A 20,780-nucleotide genomic window follows, 5' to 3' on the forward strand; every position below is an offset into this window, starting at 1 on the left:
TCAATATTAATTTCCAGTGAGGCTTTTACAGTGATAAAACCAAGTAAGCTTTATATAAGGTCAAAGTGGCTAAATATTGCTACATGATGAGCGATGTGACTGGTGAGTCATCTATCCAAGAAAAATATGACTGGTCTTAAGTTAACCCTTCAATTCAGGGTTGTGTTTGCACTGAATTCCATAGTATCCTATAAGATTTTTGCAGAGTTTATAGATAATTAGCACTTTTACATGAATGTCCCAATTACAAAATAAATCTGCAGTTGTGGGCGATTTATTAAGTTATTAGCTCACGAGACAAACAGTCTACGCATTCGTTCCTGACAATTCTCCCCAACTTATAACGTAATACTGCAGGCACTATAGAGAAGATGAGAGAAGCCCCGCATTCAAACGTAAATAATAAATTTTACTTCAAATATGAAGCAGCACTGAGGGCTGTCGGTAATGACAGAGTTGGTGGAAAAACAGGAGACTCCGGCCGTGTTCCTATAATTTAGTTTGGTGTCAGACATTCAGACCTTTTCATCGAAAACACACAGTCTGGGTGTTTTTGTAGTCACGTCACCCAGGAGTACCTGTTCCGAAAAGCAGGATAATGAACGTGATAATATGTTGTTGCCGTTGATCTTTTCAAGGGTAGATAATCACTACCGACAACCAGACCCTTCTCAGGCTCCCAAAAATGATAATTCTTAAGAGTTCACATTGTTCTTTTGGCCGAGGGCAGTCCAATTAGCATTTTAGAGTGAGCAGGTATAACCCAAAGCTAGAAACCAAGGAACCAAAACTAACTTCTGATGTCTGATGTACGGCCTGAAGCTGCCTCACTTGCGTGTACTGTGGACACTTTCTTTCCGTCTTACATCCAAATGAGATGCATTTTGGAGTTAGTAAATGCACGTTTATACAGAAAATAATTCTGGGTTACAGGGTTACACCTTGTCCATTCTTCATGGAGCTATACACGAGTATAACATTACAGATTAAAGATTAGAGCGACCCCTTTGTTGTTTCTATTGTATCAGGCTATGGGAGACAAGTGAATGTTGACACAACCTTTTTTTAAATTGTGGTGTGTTTGTTCTTCAAAAGCACTCTGGCTAACTCAGTAATCCTGTTTTCCATGAACTGGCCCCAGGAGACACGACATGTGTTAGACCCAATACCATAGTCCATACCATCACATACAATGTGTAACGCATGAATTCAAATTAAAAGCACATTTCACAAAATAGACAGACAGAGAAAGATGAAATGTCTATGGAAACCACTGGTCAAAAATATTACTTGTTCATCGTGGACCTCAAATCACAAAACGTTGGAATATTGAAATAAAAATCTCAACATTAAGTCAAATAAATAGTACTTGGCAAAATGCCACAACTGTACAGCATATATTACAAAAAATGTATTATTCACAATATGTCACTATACAAAATATGCCTTTTGACGTGATGATGAATCTACAGCACATGACCAAGCACAGCAGTACATCAGCTGCCTGGCTGGAAATAAGAGGAGAGTGAACACTGAAAATGGAGGTTTCTGGAGCCTAGTCTAACTCCGATAGAGCTGGTGTTTAGCCTACATTCAATCAGCAATCCCCCGCTGCTGAACATTTCCCTCTGCTCCTCCTACAGAGAAATGTCAATAATACAAACTCAACCGCCAGACTTATTCACCCTAGGGCCAGTGTTTACAATTGGTCCTGGTGAAAAGAGAGCCTCTTTGGAACTGCAGTTTGCTCTGGAAATGGACCTGGGACAGGTAGCCTGACTGCGTGAATACTTTGGGCAGCTTCCGCGTTCGAGTTTTGCGCTCTGATTGGCCAGGTCATGTGACATGTGCGCCAATCGTGGGACAGCAAGTTCTGCGCCTATTTCCGGGTCTAACAGCCTGCAAACTACCTGGCGTTCTATCGCCATGCTCTAAGACAAACTCTAACCTTAACCAACTTCGAACGAGCGCCTAAGCTTAACCAGTGTAGAAACTTGTGGTCCCACGATTGGGCGTACATGTCACATGACCAGAAATGACCTGGCCAATCAGAGACGCGGAAACACTCTTCGGCTGCCCAAAGTATTCAGGCAGCCTGGCTGCTACAAAACACCCTGAGGGACATCCCTGGATTGGTAAATAGTCATAGATTAGATTACAATCAGATGAACTCCCATTAGGGCAAATACGATTTTATATTTGATCAGCCTGCAGCGGCTAGTTTCCAAAATGGAGATCAGTTATAATCTTGGACTATAGAGATCTACATCCAAAGGAGTTCTTAGCTGTAAACCAATCTGTGTTCTAGAGACTGGCCCTGAGAATCCCCATTGAACAGTAATTTGAGTAAATCTTTAGTCTGACTTATAAGAGGAACTACACGCAATTTCAGTTGTGTTATTCCTCTGGTATAAGGCAGTACAATATATTAATGAAAATGACTCTCCCAAATCGAAAAACTAGAGTGGTAAAACCCAAACTTGTGATGCCATCAAGTATAAAGTTGAAAGCTGCTCCATACACAATCCATTAGGAAAGATTTTATAGATGACACTTGAGAACACCCAGGGGAATGTTCCGAGTTCATCGGTACATTTTCACAACTTAGATCACTACTATAGAATAAAGCTAATTTGGATCCACATTGGATCCCATTAATTGGCAACGGATCCGCTCCAGACTTTGATTCTCACTCCTCTGGTTTCTGGCTTTGGGAGAGTAACTCATGTTCACTTGTCATTCGAGAGGTGTTCCCCTTTAAACTGTCTGAGGGAGCCCTTCGGTCTTTAGCGGGGGTCAGATCTCAGACTCGTCGTTGATGTACCCCAGACCATCCAGACTTGAAATGTTGGCCATGGGTGTGAAGTGGCGCTGCTCCCCGTTCCCTTTGAAGTCCACCGCGGTGTGGTTGTTGTTTGCGGTGCGCGCGCTCCCCGACACAGGTCCGTTCATCTCTGAAGTCCGGTTCTGAATGTGCATGTATTCAGCCGAAGGCATTTTCGCCTGAGTTCGGACGGAGTTCTGTGAAAATCCAAGACGTCCTTTACACAGGTTCCAAGCCACAAGGCCAAGCAGAGTCAGCGACAGCAGAGCTACGGCCACCTTCAGGCCCACTATCTCCCCGGCCTCGCTCTGAGCCTCGGGGGGGAGAGGGCTCTCGGTCCCCGGGTCCGGGAGCCGCCCTAGCAGCATGGTTGTACTCTGAGTGGGTTCAGTGTTGTTGGGGGGGTTCGTCACCCCCTCCCCTCCGGCACCGCTGTCCCCCTCCCCTGGCTGTAATAGGTAAACCGCCATGGTCCTGTTATATGTCCCGCCGTGGATCTGCTCTACTGAGTCGCAGGCGTACAGGCCGGCGTCCGACTCTGAGGCACTTAGAATGAGGAGGCCTCCGTCGTAGATGTAGTATTTGTCGCCGGAGCGAAGTATTCGGTCCGAGAAACGCCAAAGGATCTGCGCCAAGTTGGAGTCCGGACGGCAAGGCAACTGAATGTTGTTGCCGGGAACTAGGGTGAAGTCTTCAGCTGCAACTGGCTCTGGAGAAAAAAAAAGAGAAACACACACACACACACACACACACACACACACACACACACACACACACACACACACACACACACACACACACACACACACACACACACACACACACACACACACACACACACACACACACACACACACACACACACACACACACACACACACACACACACACACACACACACACACACACACACACACACACACACACACACACACACACACACACACACACACACACACACACACACACACACACACACACATTAACTTGGTCTCAGCTGGAATAGTTAGTTGAGAATATTGGCAAGGAAGTAACATATTTTAATAAATGCGAATTGTTTAAAGGGGAACTATCTTATAAATGGCCTTTTTCAGTGTTTAGCATTGTTTCCTAGCTATGTGGACTTATATTAATATGATCTATGTCTCTAATTCTCATATTGGCGCATTCTTCCAATTCTCCTCTCACAATATTCACCCTCACTGAACTGAGTCATCTGAAAATGTGATGATTTGTGATGTCAGAAAGACACCGCTGCATGTTAATGTCCCAGATGCCGCGACGCGCAACGGCCACACACAGTGGTTTAGGAGCTCAGCCTCAAAACAGCTTAAGATCTTCAGGTAGAAAAATGCTGTTTTTGAGGACTTGATTAGAAATACAAAACAATGAATTAAAAAAATATATAATTACAGAGGTGTTCCATAAACTCACAGGAATTGTGTAAAAGTGCCCAAATAGTGAAAGAAATGGTAAAATAGTTCCCCTTTAATAAAATCTATCCAGCAACTGATCGAGTGCTACGTTTACCTATCATATTATAATAAATTTACCTGGCGGCGGACATCGTGAGAAGTCCCTCTTCTTTAGACTCTGAACGGCAGTGACTGAGGAGGACGTCAAGCTGAGGACTGGAGAGCATTGGCCAGTGGAGAGGTCCCACGCACAGTAGGGGTCCCTGGCCAAGACACAGTCCACACACGACTCATGGCGACTACAGTTACTGACTGGCATCTGGACAGCACCGAATTCTGAACCTGCATACAGCTGGCCCTGTGTGCATAGGCGCGCGCACACACACACACACACACACACACACACACACACACACACACACACACACACACACACACACACACACACACACACACACACACACACACACACACACACACACACACACACACACACACACACACACACACACACACACACACACACACACACACACACACACACACACACACACACACACACACACACACACACACACACACACACACACACACACACACACATTAAATGAGCATTAGTTGAGTGAGTGAAAATAGAATGACAACATATTCAAACTGATACATACATACAACATACATGTACCCTATTGTAATGGCTGAGAACATAAATGTTTATGTATTATGAAGTAGGTGCCAGTGCATTATTTATGATCTAGGTAAATCATAAAAGGCAATATCACACCAATCCAACTGTCTTTTAGGCACTACTTCCTCAATCACTTCATGATCTCATTTAAATGATGAAAGACTACATAATCTGTGTGCATTGTGAGTCTACATTCTTTATTCCTTCAAGTGTTTCTACTAGGCACCCAGCACCAGACCACTATCTGACTGAAACACATATGAGCGCCATTCCCCTCAACTACTGCACATTGATCTGGAAATAAAGTGTTTTGCCCTTCATTCCCAATAAGTACAATTAGACAGATAAACATAAATTGATTAGCAGTCACCTTGCTGGAGGAGAGGCGTAGGGTCTGAACAGCATCCAAGTTCTCATACAACTGGATCTCTTCAATAATGAACATCTCTCCTGCATAGTTGACAGCCTTCTGGACATAACCATTCTCTGTTAAAAGGTGATAAAGACCCAAGTGAGCTATAAGCTATAAGCTATACAGTACATACACTTACAGACAGCTATGTATGGTATAACAACAATTTATCATTAATTACCCTCTGATTAACTGGTACCGTGTGGCCAGTTAAATGTGTTCTCTTAAATCAAATCAAATGTATTTGTATAGCCCGAAATCACATGGAATTGCCCCCATGGGCTTTACAGGTCAAGAAGAAACATCACAATAGATCCAAAACAAAAAACACCATGAAATCCACATATGCAACACCCCCAGACTTTCCCCCATGAAGATGAGGAACGGCTCACTAAAACCTAGCAATAGGGGGGGGGGGGGGGCGGACACCACAGGCGCCGTGGTGGGGAGAAACCTCAGATGATGAAAAACCTATTTGTTAAACCAAGTAGTGGGTTTTAAATTCTGGGGCAAGTTCAACTACATCACATGTCATATAGAGTATATGAAGCATAAGAGTCTCAGACCTGTCCTCCAGAACTAGAACTATAGAGAACAGCAGTACGAGTAGGATGAATGCATCAATGGAGGGCAGGGGTGTAGCGGTAAAGGGAAAGAAGCCCCAGATCTGTCCTTGTGGCACAAAGTAAAAGGCCTTGGAATACACCAGGGAAGGAAGAAGTGTTTGGTAAAAGGGAATGCAGGGTGGCTGCGATGATCAGTCGGTTGGAGTCCAGCGAAAGGTAGAAAAGCACAGTTGGCAGGATATCAGTAACCCTGAGGAGGAGGGGATGTAGATGGTACTGGGGCCAGGCTGCTGCTCGGAGATGTGGGGGATAAGCTAGAGTTAAATGGCCTATAGGGCAAATGAAAGGAAGGAATGGGGGACAGAGATTTGATGAGATGGGCTTAAAGGAACCCATGTAGAGATCCATTTATGTTTGAATGTTCAGCCAGAGAAAGGGAGGGCAACTCAAAGCAAGAAGTGATACTGTATACTGTACCGCCAGATTCAGACAGCCAAGATAGAGAAAATAGCAAGACCTGGCAAATGCGTTTGGTTCAGTACTGCATAGCCTTATTTAGAGTGCTTTCCGAGTGCCAGGGGTGATTGTAAACAGCCAGTTTACAAAAGCACTAAAGCACATTCTAATATCTTGGAAATATGCTTTCACCATGTTTAGAATCAGAATCAGCTTTATTAGAATGTGATTTAGTACTATATATTTTACAACAGTATGGCAGCGACTAAAAATAGGCATTATGGCAGGGTGTATTATTTCCCCACTAGCATTCACAATGGAGATGCAAGTAATTATTAGATCATCAAGGTGGGTGGTAGGTGGGGAGAGACAACAAGGCGGGCTGCGCTTCCCACTAATTAGGACTTACATGGATGATATGACACTGTTGACCAGGACAGTGCCTTGTTCAAAAAGTTAAATGAGAATCTCAAGGGTGAAGATTAAGTCTAGTAAGTTGAGAAGCTTTTCATTCCATCCATCTATTCCATCTATAAGGCACAACCAGTGAAACTTTGGGTTAGGTGGCATGGTGGGGAGTTGAATGATAGTGAACAGATAGAGCAACTTAGGAAAGCTGTTGTAGAGGGGATAGGAAGGATATAGAAGTCAGGTTTGCAGTTTGGTTCATTCCCTAAGTTGATGTGGCCATAGTCAGTATATGAAGTGCCAATATTAAAAGTGGAAAGGCTTGAGCGGTTGGTTAATTTGTATATTAGGAAATGGTGTGCAGAACGTATATTAGGAGTTCCTGTGTCTTAGTTGTGTGGCATTGTATGGAGGATTAGTCCCAAATCCAACTAGAGGGAGGAAATGGAACCAAAGACAGGAAGGAGGCAGCTCTTAGGCATACAGACATGTAGGTAAAGTGCAACAAGGAGGCTTATGGCTCAGCTCATAAAAACCAGTATGGAGCAAACCAGGTCCCGCGGAAAGGAGGAAGCTGGTAGGATGGCATGTACATCGACAAGAGGAAGTTGTGAGATGTACAAAGGCTGTGGCCCAGGCTAAGCAGGGAGAGTAGATGGGAAAGTATAGAAGGAAGAGGAAGCTTAGCTGAAGGGACCTGTTGAGTATGGGGGCTACTTATGATGTGCTGCCATCACCACAGAACCTAAAACAGTGGGTAGGTGGGGACCCCGTCGTGTCCACTGTGTTCAAGGTCGGTATACATGGTGACATAATCAGGGTTTGAAAAGCTTAGTGACAGGAATTGAAAGCAGAATAGTACAGGTGAAATCAGGATGTAATCGGGTAGAGTGCAGCCATTCAATTTGTCCGCGAGGGAGAGCAATGTAGAGGAGGTAGGTTTTTAGGCAGGCATGAGTCAGGCCATCTAAGGGGAGCTAATTATTGGGAGATGAAGGTCGATTTGGAAGGAAAACTTGTTGTTCCATGAGAGATAGTTAGCACTAACTTCAGGTCTGACCTAGTGTTATGGTCTGCGAGTCAGCGGATAGTTTATTTTATAGAATTGACAGTGCCCTGGTAGGATTCAGTGGTGGAAGCTTATGAAAGGAAAAAGCTTAGATATGCAGATTTGGCAGCAGAAACTCAACAGCGAGGATGGAAAGCTAGGATTTGTCCAGTAGAAGTGGAATGCAGAGGGTTTGTAATACGATCGACTATATTATTATTGGGAGAGTTGGGGATTTGTAGGCAGAGTTTCCGAAAGGCAGTAAAGGAGATGTTTGAAGAAGCATTGAAAGGAAGTCAGTGGATTTGGTTGAGGAGAAATAATGTCAGCTGGGGTCCAAAGGGTTGTTTTCTGTTTTGTGTGTGTGTGTGTGTGATATTGTTATCAGGAATAGTTCTGTTGTCGACATAAGGATAGGATAACGCAAGGAAGTTCTGCATGTGGGTATCATGGACAATGACAGCTATCATGGTGGTTCTGGGATGTTGGAACAAACTGTTGAGCCTTCCCGAGGTGTCGTGGGCCTAACTTAATAAAACACCAGTGAAGGGAGTTACCCACTTGATAACCCTGGTAAAATGCTGGCTCTCGCATATATCTACACGTTGGGTTGTGGTGGTCATTGCGGGCCATGTGGTAGGGTATGTAGCATTGTCAATACCTGGAGCTCGCACAATGAGGCACAGGTCTGTTGAAGTTGGCAATGCTGTTTGGGGACCGTTATGGGCCACATAATACATTCATAGTGTGTAGTTCCATAGTGTAAGTATTTATAGGCATGTTAGACTTTCTTTTGGCATTGGGATTGGGTCTCTCCATTGAGCCCTTATCCTTATCATTAGGGCACAAGTATCTTTATAGTGTTTTACTATAAAGGAAGCTCCTTCAGTATTTCCAGTCCACAGGGGCTCACTACATTATAAACATATTGTGCTGCACTGCACCTATTTTTTACCATGTGTGGCAGATATCAAATCAAATCAAATGTATTTATAAGGCCCGACAACACACGTCAATGTCCCCATGGGCCGTACACGTCCTCCCCAAACAAGTCAAGAAGAAACATCACATCAAATCAAGAACAAAACAAGAACACCACAAGGTCAAAAAAAAAAAAAAAAAAAAATTACAAATTATAAATTACAAATTACAAATTAAAAGTTAATTAAAATAAATGCTAAATTAATTAAAGCAACACTCCCAGACATACCCCACGCGAAGGTAAGGAAAAGGAAAAACTCACTAAAACCTAGCAATAGGGGGGGGGTACCAGACATGGGAGCAAATAGACATCCTAACTAACCTAGACAGATTAATCTAAGGGTCAGACCCCGATCAGGGTAGGTTGAAGGAGAGAGAGAAAAGATGGGTCTTAAGCAGGGATTTAAAAGCTTCGACAGAGCAGGCGCCCCTGACAATGGCAGGTAATTTGTTCCACAGGTAGGGAACGCGGTAGCCAAAGGCTCTGTGGCCGGCGGATTCTTTTTTTTTTTGTTTTTTAACTTTGACCAGTCAGCTGGTTCTTTTAGCGTTTATCGCTTTTTCTGGTCAAGTATGACCGACAGAAACAGGTTGAATGGGGTATAGATCGGGGGAAAGACACTCTGAGAAAATACGGCGAGTCCGGGAGTCGAACTCGTGTACCCCAGATCCGTGACGCGCACGGTTGTCCCCGACGCCGAAATAGCGTCCGAGGTACGCGGTGAGCTACTGGAGCTCCCCGGCGGATTTCTTTTTAACCCTAGGAATCGATAGAAGCCCCGCATTTTGTCAGCGCAGAGCAAGAGCGGGCGAGTATCGAGAGATGAGATCGGATAGATAGAGCGGTGCAAGCCCATTTAAAATTTTGTAGGGCGGACAAAACTGGTGTGATGTGATACAATTTTCTAGTTTTAGGCCCCGTTTAGACGGAAACGCTAGCAGGTGAATCCGCAAAAATATTTTTTCGGATGTGCCTTTCGTTTATACGGAAACAGCGTTTTTACGGGGTGAAACCGCAAAAAAGTGAGACTACCTTCCAGGGTGGAATTCCTAGAAACGCAAAACCTTTGCGCTCTCGTCTAAACTGTCAAACCGTATAAATCTGTTAAAACGATGACGAAAGGGTTGTCACGGCTCTGGTCGCGCGTACTGCTTATGTCACAGGTAGCAGGTATGCGCCAGTAGCCGAGACGTAAACAAAGCAAATGTCTGACTATATCAACGGAGATCACTTGAAGGCTACATTGGCAGTACTTTTAAATACACAAGAATCTGTCCCGCGGCTATCACAACTATTATGACTGGACCCACTGTCTGTGAGTGACTCTGCTTTGGTCCAATCACATTCCCCACCCACACTCTGCGAATCAGAGGCAGAGTAGGGCGGGTCTTCACAGCACGTCATGTGACATATGCGCCAATCGTGTGACAGCGGGGCTCCGTTGTCTCGAGTTGTTACAGCCTCGTCTAGACGGAGAATTCCACCCCAAAACGCTCGTCTAAACGCAAAATTAAAAGTGAAACCGCAAGACGACTTTTGCGGTTTCTGTTCAGACTTCCATCCCAAAACGCTCGTCTAAACGTAGCCTTAGTTAGTATCCGTGCAGCCGCATTTTGCACGAGTTGAAGATCTGTGCAGCCAACATGCCCTTCCGCGTTGCTCTGATTGGCCGAGCGTGCGCATGAGCCGCGACAAGCTCCTCAACCAATAAAAAAATCACGAATTAACCGGTGGCTACAACAACACACAATAACTACATGCATCATTGTTCATGACAAACCAATTACATAATCCAACATGTGTAAAGAAACAACATATTCCAGTTAACGGTATATATTTTTTAATGATTCGTTACGGCGTAATCAATACTTCCATTTGTATAAATTGCTTTAAGCGGCTGAGGAGGAGCTTGTCGCGGCTCATGCGCATGCGCACGCTCGGCCAATCAGAGCAACGCGGAAGGGCATGTTGGATGCCAAAAGTATTCACGCCTCTGGGATACATGACAAGTATCAAAGTTGAGGGAGATGTCCTGAGACAAGCCTCTGTGGTTTGGGGGGCCAACAATTAACATCTCAGTTTTATCTGCATTAAGGAGTAGAACGTTTTGCGACATCCACTTTTTGACGGCAAGCAGGCAAGCCTCAAGATTTTGTAATTGGGAGGAATCATTTGGCTTAATAGGCATATATAATTGGGTGTCGTCAGCGTAAAAATGAAAGTTTATGCCAAATTTGCGTATGATATTGCCGAGGGGTAGCATGTAAATCGAAAATAGGGCCCAGGACAGAGCCTTGTGGGACCCCACATTGCACTGGGAGGGTCTCAGATGTTAAATCATTATAGACCATGCAGTGTGTTCTATCAGTTAAATAAGATTTAAACCAAGCAAGTGCGTGACCCCGAATGCCAACATGATTCTCAAGCCGACCTAGAAGAATCGAATGATCAATAGTATCAAAGGCTGCACTGAGATCAAGCAATAAGAGCACAGAAGTTAGGTTTGAGTCAAGAGAGAGCAGCAAGTCATTTGTGACTTTGGTAACCGCCGTTTCGGTGGAGTGTAAGGCTCTAAAGCCAGATTGAAAAGATTCATTAAGATTATTGTTTGATAGATGGTCAGTAAATTGCGTTGCGACAATTCGTTCTAATATTTTGGATAGGAACGGAAGATTGGAGATGGGTCTGTCATTTTTTAAGATTAGAGGGTCGAGGTTCGGTTTTTTAAGTAGTGGTTTAATGACGGCTGATTTAAAAGCCAGGGGCACCACGCCAGTAGACAAGGAGGTGTTGAAGATATTGAGTAGGGCAGGGCCTAGAGTTGGGAAGAGCTTTTTTTTTTTTTTATCTTTCTTCCCCTCCCTTTTCCCGATTTTTCTCCCATCCCACCCTTCCTGGTTGTTGCGTACTTTACCCTACTGTTGGTCCGGGAGACCGGAGACTGTCACATGCTTTCCTCCGACGCATGTGCAGCCTGAGGCAGGCCAACCTGGCCGCACAGGTTCTCACCGGGGAGAGTGTAGCGTGTGGGAGGCCACACTATCTCTCCTTAGTTCCAACCCTTGCTGAGCAGGCGCCCCGACCGAACTGTAGGGGTCGCTGTCCACAACGCCCAGGACCAAACAGACAGGTTGAGGGTTTCGCCGCGCCAACCAGTTTAGAGAGGGCACTAAGTGAGACGTTTTTCAAGGCAGCATAGCGTATGGCTGGATTCAAAGTCGGGGGGAAAGCCCATCAGAGGTTGGGAGGGACTCTGATTGATGAGGCTATCATCCCCCGTCCCATGGCTACGTGAAGGATGGGAGATACTACTGCCACGGGAGGAGGAGAATCAATTAGGCAGCTGATTAGGACTGATAGAACACACCTGTGCACCACGAGATCACCCACACCCCACACACACACACACACCAGACACACATAACATAAAACACTAGGACAGACAGAGTATTGTTGAGTGGAGGTGAGGTAGGAGCGGAGTACAGAGAGAGAGAGAGATTGAGATATGGAGTTTTGCGAGGCGAGAGGTTGTTGAGAGGAGACGTAAAGGCGAGAAGGTGTTCATTGTGTACTGGACCCTAGACTGGCTGATAAACCCCCTTGTGTACTGACCCTGGACCGGAAGACAAAACAACTTTTTTGTATGAGAGCCTGTTTTGTGTTTTTGACCTTGGACTGTATTACGACTACTCTAATTGCCCATCGGACTATATTCTGCCTTATTCAATAAATATCTTTTATTGATTGAAATTGCGCTTGTGTGGACAGTTGAATTAGTTTGTTTTTTAACCGTGACGAGTCTGAACACCACCAGGCTCGTCACACATGTTACAATAATTACCTGTGCCGATAAACATGACGGGGTATCTCTCTCCATCCAGTGCCAACACACTGTCCACTACAATACGAGTGAACATAGCTCCCTTCTTGACCAGCAGTGGACCCTCCCTTATCGGGCGCACAGCCTCATCCATGAGGGGCCGGTCTCTTATGAACTGAAGGGTCTTGTCAGGGAGATCCAGAGAGCGCTTCATCCCCATCCTCCTAGCTGCATCATTGATACACTGAAATACAAGAACATGACATTAGTTGGGGGGGTTGCTGAAGCTTCTGTAAGGTAGTGTGAGTCTGCTTGCCTTGTCGTGTGTGTGTGTGTGTGTGTGTGTGTGTGTGTGTGTGTGTGTGTGTGTGTGTGTGTGTGTGTGTGTGTGTGTGTGTGTGTGTGTGTGTGTGTGTGTGTTGGGGGGGGGGTCAAGGTATGAATATGGTTATATCAGTTCTGGCTGTTTTTGTGCATTAAAATTTACCTATCTCAAACCCCACCCGTTTTTCTTGATCCTCCAATCACAACTGTTGCTTCCCTTGGACAAAAAGTTTGTTTGTCTGAGGGAAGCAACAGTTGTGATAAGAGGATCAAGAAAAGAGGGTGGGGCTAGAGATAGGTAAATTCCTATCAAAGTGTTTCTACTTGACTCACAGCTCCAGGTCGGGGGTTGGGCAGTTCTCCGCTGTACATCACCCACTTGACATGAGAGGTCTCCACAGTAACAGGCGTCTTAAACTTCCCCTCATCGAACACATTTCCGATGTCTGACACCCTGTACGCACACACTGCAGACATGTCTGACGACCTCCTGGTAACACCAGATCAATCAATCAATCAATCAATCAATCAATCAATCTGTATTTAAAATATCTAATGTAAAATGCTGATAATGTAGTTTACTTACATCCAAATGAAATTAAAACAAATAATAATTAAAACAAATAATAATAATAATAAAAAATTGTGCATTAGACTATTTATATACAAATTTTCTTATCTTTTTCAACTTCATATCAAATATCTGTAAAACATTTAATAGCCTAGAAACCTACATTGAAGTAAAGATACATTTGTCACCTTGTATAATTCACCATAGCATGCCTCCTACATTAAAGCCCAGCTGAAACGGCTTTTTGAGAGTATCTAGCTTCTGTATCACTGTATTGTGATACAGGCAGGACATAACCTTGAGAGGAATTTGATTTGATCATTGAAAACATCGGGGTCAACACTTTGTCTCCAGAGCAAAAAAGTTGTGATATTATTGGTTGAAATTGGTTTGTGCAAGCCTACGTAAGCACACATCATATTTTGTTTTACAGGAAGAAGACATGATTGGATTTTGATATAAGAATACAAAGAAAGAATATATATGTATTCTTTTGGCATATATTGTTAAATAGGTGCATAATATAACCCGGGAGTGATAAAAAATGGTAAAAAAAAAGGAGGCATTATTAACGCACAATTCTTTTAACGCCACTATTTTTTTAACGCAAGATTAACGTTTACAAAATATATATACATATATATTTTATTTTTTTACTTAATTTTTTTTACTAGACTTCACTCAGGTGTATTATTGATACTATGTTTGTTTCTGACTCAAAGTGTGTGTGTGTGAGAGAGAGAGAGAGAGAGAGAGAGAGAGAGAGAGAGAGAGAGAGAGAGAGAGAGAGAGAGAGAGAGAGAGAGAGAGAGAGAGAGAGAGAGAGAGAGAGAGAGAAAGGGGCAAGAGAGAAATTGAGCTGGGAGAGTGTGTGTGTGTGTGTGAAAGAGAGAGAGAGAGAGAGAGAGAGAGAGAGAGCGAGAGAGAGGGGGGGTCCTTAGCACTTGTGTGGGTGAATGTAACAAGTTCCTAACGTTTTCTTTTGCCTATTATTTCATGGACACTTTATTCACTGTTTTAAATTATTATTTTCTTTTAAGTTATTTTGTGCATCACTCTGTTTTTAATTTGATGCAAATTTGCAATGCATGAGGGTCATCCTTTTGTGTTAAATGGCTGCATAAAGCAAGCATTTGTTGACTCTCATGTTGATAAGAGTATTAAAACTTCAGAAAAATATCAGTTTAAGGTAGATTTAGAACAGATAGAAAATATGTGATTAATTAGCTATTAATCGCGAGTTAACTATGGACAATCATGCGATTAATCAGATTAAATATTTTAATCGATTGACAGCCTTACATTTTTCATTTCAGCTCGACTTCAACACTCTGGTCACCCTGACCTGTAAAACCACAGCACCCCCCCCCCCCCCCCCCAACCACCTCCAATGTACAGTTTCCCCCACCCCACCTACCCAACCTACCCCCCCCTACTCAACCTCCTCCAATGTACAGTTTATTAATCAAATGTATATACTCTCTTTTTTAGACTTTTTTTGTATCACAAACAGTACTGTATTTGTAAATCTGGTATGTCATAAATGTCTAGATGTAGCAGTACTGTCTATCTGTATGTCATATATGTTAATTTAAGATGAATTGAAAATGGGGGACCCTGATGTAAACAAGACAAAAGTCTTTCTCTGGTCTGCATCCCCTTAACAATTGTGTGTATTGAGCTGTACTGTATTGTACCCATTCTGCAATCTGGTAATAACATTTTCAATCAATCAATCAATCAATCAATCAATCAATCAATCAATCAATCAATCAATCAATCAATCAATACTGTAACTCTACTGTAACTTTACTGTAACTCTACTCACGACTGAGGAGTGAAGACAGCATAGAACACACTCTTCCTCCAGTCCCGGTGCTTCAGCAGAAACACATCCTGGACAATGGAAGGCAAGTTGGGCTCCGGGAGGGAACAGTCCAGACGAGCCTTCAGGAACGACGTCCATTTCCTCTGCAGGGTGCGCTGCCCGCCCATATCCCCCTAAACACAGTCCAGGGTCGGAGACACGAGACAACTCGAGTTATGTGTTATCCTGCTGCTCGCCCATATCATCCTCACCCATAACAATGATGGTGTCAAGGGGACAGACTTGGTCTGGCAGAGATATTGAACCTTTAAAATAAATATATATAATAATAATAATAATAATAATAATAATAATAATAATAATAATAATAATAATAATAATAATAATAATAATAATAATAATAATAATAATAATAATAATAATAATGTAACATAGTGTGGATATCAAAGATAAAACGTTGTATAGACTGTGGGGCTGTACAAGGATTAGAGATTATCCTGTGTTCTGTACTTTCAAAAATAAAAACCTATAAACACAAAAAGTAAAAAATTATAATAATAATAAATCCTTAGGCGGCCAGGTGGCGCAGCGGTCTAAGCGCTCGTCACCAACGCGTGAGACACCGGTATCGAATCCGGCTGTCAGCGTTGCCTCCGGCTTGGGCCGGCCGTCATACTGACTGAATTGGCAGAGTCAGCGGGAGGGGAGTCGATGGGTGGTAATCTGGTCGTTGTAAACAGCGACTCCTACAGGTCGGTCAGGGCGCCTGCACAGCAAGGACAGGAGATGTCGAGGGTAGTGTGAGCCTCCCACATGTTACACCTCGCCAATGAGAGTCCGCGCTGGCAGGTGAAAAGAAGTGGCTGGCTGACTCTGCATGTATCGGAGGGGACATGCGATAGATTCTTCAACCCTCCCTATGACCGACCAGTGGGGGGCACATGCGAGCAACGATCAAGACAGGGGAGGGGGGAATTGGCACGACTAAAATTGGGATGGGAGAAAAACAGAAAAAGAAGGAGAAAAAGTGGATAAAAAAAATAATAATAAATCCTTGTATCACGAATACCTTGCAGATGCGGGCTACTCGTGACACCACCAGTTTGTTGTAGAAGTCATATTCCATGGCGGTCTCACTGAAGAATAAGTAGATCTTGTCATCGTCACCATCAAGGTTGCCTACACTCTCACGCACAAAGTCCATGTAGACAAAGTTGGGCTCTGAAATGTGCAGACACCATGGAATGCAAAATTAGACCTGTATGTTAAGTCCAACACTGTTGCATGTCGAGCCTCTGCTTCATAATATATTGATGTATTATATATATAGGCATGGTATGCATTATATAGGCATGGTATGCAACACTGCTTGTGTGTGTATGTGTGAGGGGATTGGCTCACCATTGAGCCAGGAGCTCTTAAACTCGGTGCGGAGAGCTGCGTCTGAGCTACGGAGAACCACAGGCTCAGAACCCAGGAAGTTGAGGGAAGTAGCAGAATACAGGTCATTTCCTGTTGGCCAGGATAACGGAACAAAAGTCAGAACTAGTAGAAACCCATTACTCAGGATTTAGTTGGAGGAATAGTCCATTAGTCTGTCTACATATGGAGTGAAGCAAATACAGTATCTTTGGTCAACTTCTGAAGTCGTAGACAATAGTCGTCGTAGTGGCAATAGCAGATTCCATACATTTACTTCCGATTATTGAACAAATAAGGAAGTAGCAATCATGGTTGCAAACTTCCAAACTCTGTAGACACTCAAGTCGTTGTATATGTTGGGTTGATGCACTTTGAACACACTGAACAGTACAGTGTGTGTCGTTTCCAGAGACTCACCAACCATGAGGGAGGTGTATCTCTGCGAAGGATCAAAGGGACACTTCCCCTTTCCCTCCTCCTGCCTTCCCTCCAGACTCAGTCGTCCATCAGAATATGTCTGTCGGGGCACAAAACATTGCACGTTGATATGATGCATGCACCCTCAGGGGGTAAAAGAGTGACAATGACAGAGAGAGAGAGAGAGAAACAAAAGAACACGAATGCCTTGGGATTTAAGACAGGGATGTAACAAGCCAAATAAACATAGAGTACAGCGTAGACTGTTCAAGGCATATGTCTACAAATATGTCTACTGTATTCAAATAAAATGTGTCAAGACAGGCTACTACTAGTAAAGCGTCTGCGGGCAGGTGCTAAAGAGGTACAGTATGTCAGCAGGGTAGACTATTTCACTCTAAACATTCGGTCAGTGACACGGCAAGTCAAGTGTCAAACAACACTAACTCAGCTATTCTTACAGGCAGAGGTCCTGCCAAGAGAAATAGCTATTCAAAGTCATCCTATCTGGCCTCAAAGATGCTACTACTACTTACCAAGTAATCACAGGTGGGGCTGAACGCATTCGTCCCACACACATACATTCTGGTGTCGTTCACCGTGTGTAGGGTCCGAATGTAGTTCCGGCATTCCACCTGCAATGGGATACGGCAGGGCAGAATGCCAAGGCCAGAGATGTGTTAAGTTCTGGGCAGCCACAAAAACACAAACATGCAGAGAAAGATAAACAGGGTAGTAGTTGGAGACCACCAGGTCAAGGCTGTGTGTATCCAAGCCTTTATTTGGGCATTCAGCGAAAAGCTTTGAGCCAGGCACAAAAAAAATAAAAATAAACTCCCACATAAATGATTTACAAACGTACAGAGATAAACTGTGAGGAGAAGTGTACTCCCTTCATCCACAGCTGTCCTCTATGTACGGGTTAAAGGAACACGCCAACATTATGGGAAATGCGCTTTACCATCTTCTCCAGAGTCAGACAAGAAGATAGATACTGATTTCCTCTCTGTGAGTTCAGTAAAAAGCTATCCGACCACTACGCTTAGCTCAACTCCAGGAGAGGTGTTTTTGGCCAAACGCTAGGCTAGCTGGTCCGTATCCAATTCCATTCATTTGTGCTAAGCTAGGCTAGCTTGCAGCCGGATAGCTTTCTACGGGGTCATCCCCATGTTCCCCGGGTCCTATGTTCCCCGGGTCCTATGTTCCCCGATTGATTGATTGATTGATTGAACATTTTATTAATTTGTATTATTTTATTCATTATTAATGTCCGCCTTATTTCGAACTGGTTATGCTTAGGCCCTCTTTCGAAGTTGGTTAAGGTTAGAGTTTGGAATCAGGGCTGGTGGTCTGACTATCTATCGCTACCGGGGAACATAGGACCCGGGGAACATAGGACCCGGGGAACATAGGACCCGGGGAACATAGACATGCTCCCCTTTCTACTGAACGTGCAGAGAGGAAATTGGTATCCATCTTCTTGTCTGACTCTGGAGGAGGCGGTAAGCGCATTTTCCATAATATCGGCATGTTGCTTTAATGCATGGTGGAGTGTGTTAACATTGTTTTTTTTAATGACTTATTTCACAAACCTCAGCATGTTTCCCCTTGTATGTGCACTCTCTCTGTTTCTCCTCGGTTACCCGCCAGTAGACCTGAAGCAACAGGGCAGAGGTTTCACACAGCATTAGTCCTCGCTAGAGGATAATCTAACTGTGACTTGTTCATGCTCCTCCCAACATGTTTGTCTGGATATCAAAAAGGTGGTGTGCCGCAGTATACTGTATAATGGAGTACATACTAACCAGGTACACAACAGGAGAACTCCAGGAAGCAGGATTATAGACAGGTGGCCAGATAACTGTGAAAAATATTTAGCTATATCTTGATGTTATGGTTTTGAATCTGTAAAACTAAACTTGAATATTTGATGACAATATGTCTTACAAACAATAATTTTTAATTTGTTTCATGGCATACGTTTTATTAAAATTATTATTATTATTATTATTATTATGAATAATAATAATAATAATAATAATAATAATAATAATATATATTATTATCTGTCGAATTGTAATAGCCGTTGCATATTATACAATGTATTATATCACTATACTGTACACTTCATAAAGAAGTGCTGTAAAACGCTCAATGTGATAGAAGAGAATCTTGTCTCTATACATCAGTTTCGAATATATGGATTAAGCCTAGTCCTAGACTAAGAATTTGCTTTCAATTGAGATCTCTATTGAGGAAAAATCCATAGTCCTGAACTAGGCTTAATCCATGTGTGTGAGACTGGATCTGTTCCACCTCCTGTCCTGGACCTTCTTACCACAGCCTTTTCAGCAGAGATGTCATTGATGTCCAGAGCATAGATGGCCTCTCTGGCTCCGAGCAGCAGCAGCCCCAGGTCCTCCCTCATCAGCATTGTGGAGTAGTTCCAAATCCCTTCCTCTCTGAACGACTTTGACTCATCTAAACAGGAGATGGATCAGATCTGTGTTAGTTCAGCAGAGATGTCACTGATGTCCAGGGCATACAGTAAATAGCAGGGTTCCTGCAGGTTTCACCAAGTTCAATTTAAGACCAATTTGAATAGAATGTATTACCCATTTTACGGCCATACTGGCAAAAAAGTATAAATGAAAATTACTATGAAAGAAGTGATTCCATCCCTTACTTTCCCCCCAAACACATTTAAATGTGCAACATAGAAGTAACTTCCTAATCCAAATTCAGATCAAATGTACAACTTTTTAAATAGATAACATCTCTCACCAACTGCACAGAAACAATTGGATTTGCAGATTCATAATGATACATTATGATGGATTGTTAAATTTTTACTTTACTTTAGGGGGCACAAATAATGATTAAGTACCTTGGAACTAGTGTGGAATCATTGTTAAAGTGTAGGAACAAATATAATTTAACGGATAGTTCACTTTTAGAGTTAGAGGTAAGCAGGTAGAAAATAGGGATTTGCGAGTCAGATGGATAGTTCTGTAAACTATAGAATCATCAGTCACAGTCAACCAGTACCTGCTAACGGGTCGGACCCTTTAGCTCAACTGGTTGACGCGGCTGTTGCGGAGCACAAGATCACAAGTTCAAATCTCTCGGTTACATTGGTGGCAGCGGTGGGATTCCGCTTCCTTGCGACCATTTTGGTGGGGGCTCAACAATAAATGACAATCAGAAATGTAAGTTGCATGTTGTTATTCTAACCAGCTTAGTTCTGTTGCATTTCCAATTTATTTATTTAAATTATAAATGTATCAGGAATCGATAAAGAATCGGATTGATAAGCAGAATCGATAATGGAATCGTATAGATAAAATCTCATCAATTCCCATCCATAAGAATCGCAGAGGTTACATTTTCTATGGCAAGCGAACAAGTTGTTCCTCGTTCTGTGCAATGGCAGAGAGAGGACGCACTTTCTCGGGGGGAGGACGTTTCCAATTTGGATGAAACTTCGCACATTGAACCCTAAGAATTGTTTTTTTTTTATTTTCTTATAAATAATAATGTATTTCCACCATTGTCCATTGCAATTAATATTGTTACACCTTTTGAACGTGCAATACTACACA

General features: G+C 43.2%; 1 protein-coding gene across 4 annotated transcripts in view; it reads right to left on the reverse strand.

The window, feature by feature from the left end:
* Positions 1-134: 134 nt before the first annotated feature.
* The window catches only part of LOC311247354 (semaphorin-4E), a 48,290-nt gene continuing 27,644 nt past the window's right edge, over positions 135-20,780 (reverse strand). For 3 of the 4 annotated variants that reach the window (XM_084337724.1, XM_084337723.1, XM_084337725.1), the window contains exons 3-14: positions 19,517-19,659; positions 18,771-18,833; positions 17,715-17,813; positions 17,179-17,278; positions 16,741-16,851; positions 16,409-16,560; positions 15,340-15,512; positions 13,274-13,430; positions 12,638-12,860; positions 5,295-5,410; positions 4,378-4,597; positions 135-3,533 (exon numbers count right to left, since the gene is read on the reverse strand). In XM_084337724.1, the coding sequence (XP_084193850.1) occupies positions 2,797-3,533; positions 4,378-4,597; positions 5,295-5,410; positions 12,638-12,860; positions 13,274-13,430; positions 15,340-15,512; positions 16,409-16,560; positions 16,741-16,851; positions 17,179-17,278; positions 17,715-17,813; positions 18,771-18,833; positions 19,517-19,659 (2,294 nt within the window). In that variant the 3' untranslated portion in view covers positions 135-2,796. The remainder of the gene's footprint in view (positions 3,534-4,377; positions 4,598-5,294; positions 5,411-12,637; positions 12,861-13,273; positions 13,431-15,339; positions 15,513-16,408; positions 16,561-16,740; positions 16,852-17,178; positions 17,279-17,714; positions 17,814-18,770; positions 18,834-19,516; positions 19,660-20,780) is intronic. The other variant, XM_084337726.1, reaches the window with a different exon arrangement.

This window comes from Notolepis coatsorum, assembly GCF_963971535.1.
Source record: "Notolepis coatsorum genome assembly, chromosome: 2".
In the NCBI taxonomy this organism is placed as follows: Eukaryota; Metazoa; Chordata; class Actinopteri; order Aulopiformes; family Paralepididae; genus Notolepis; species Notolepis coatsorum.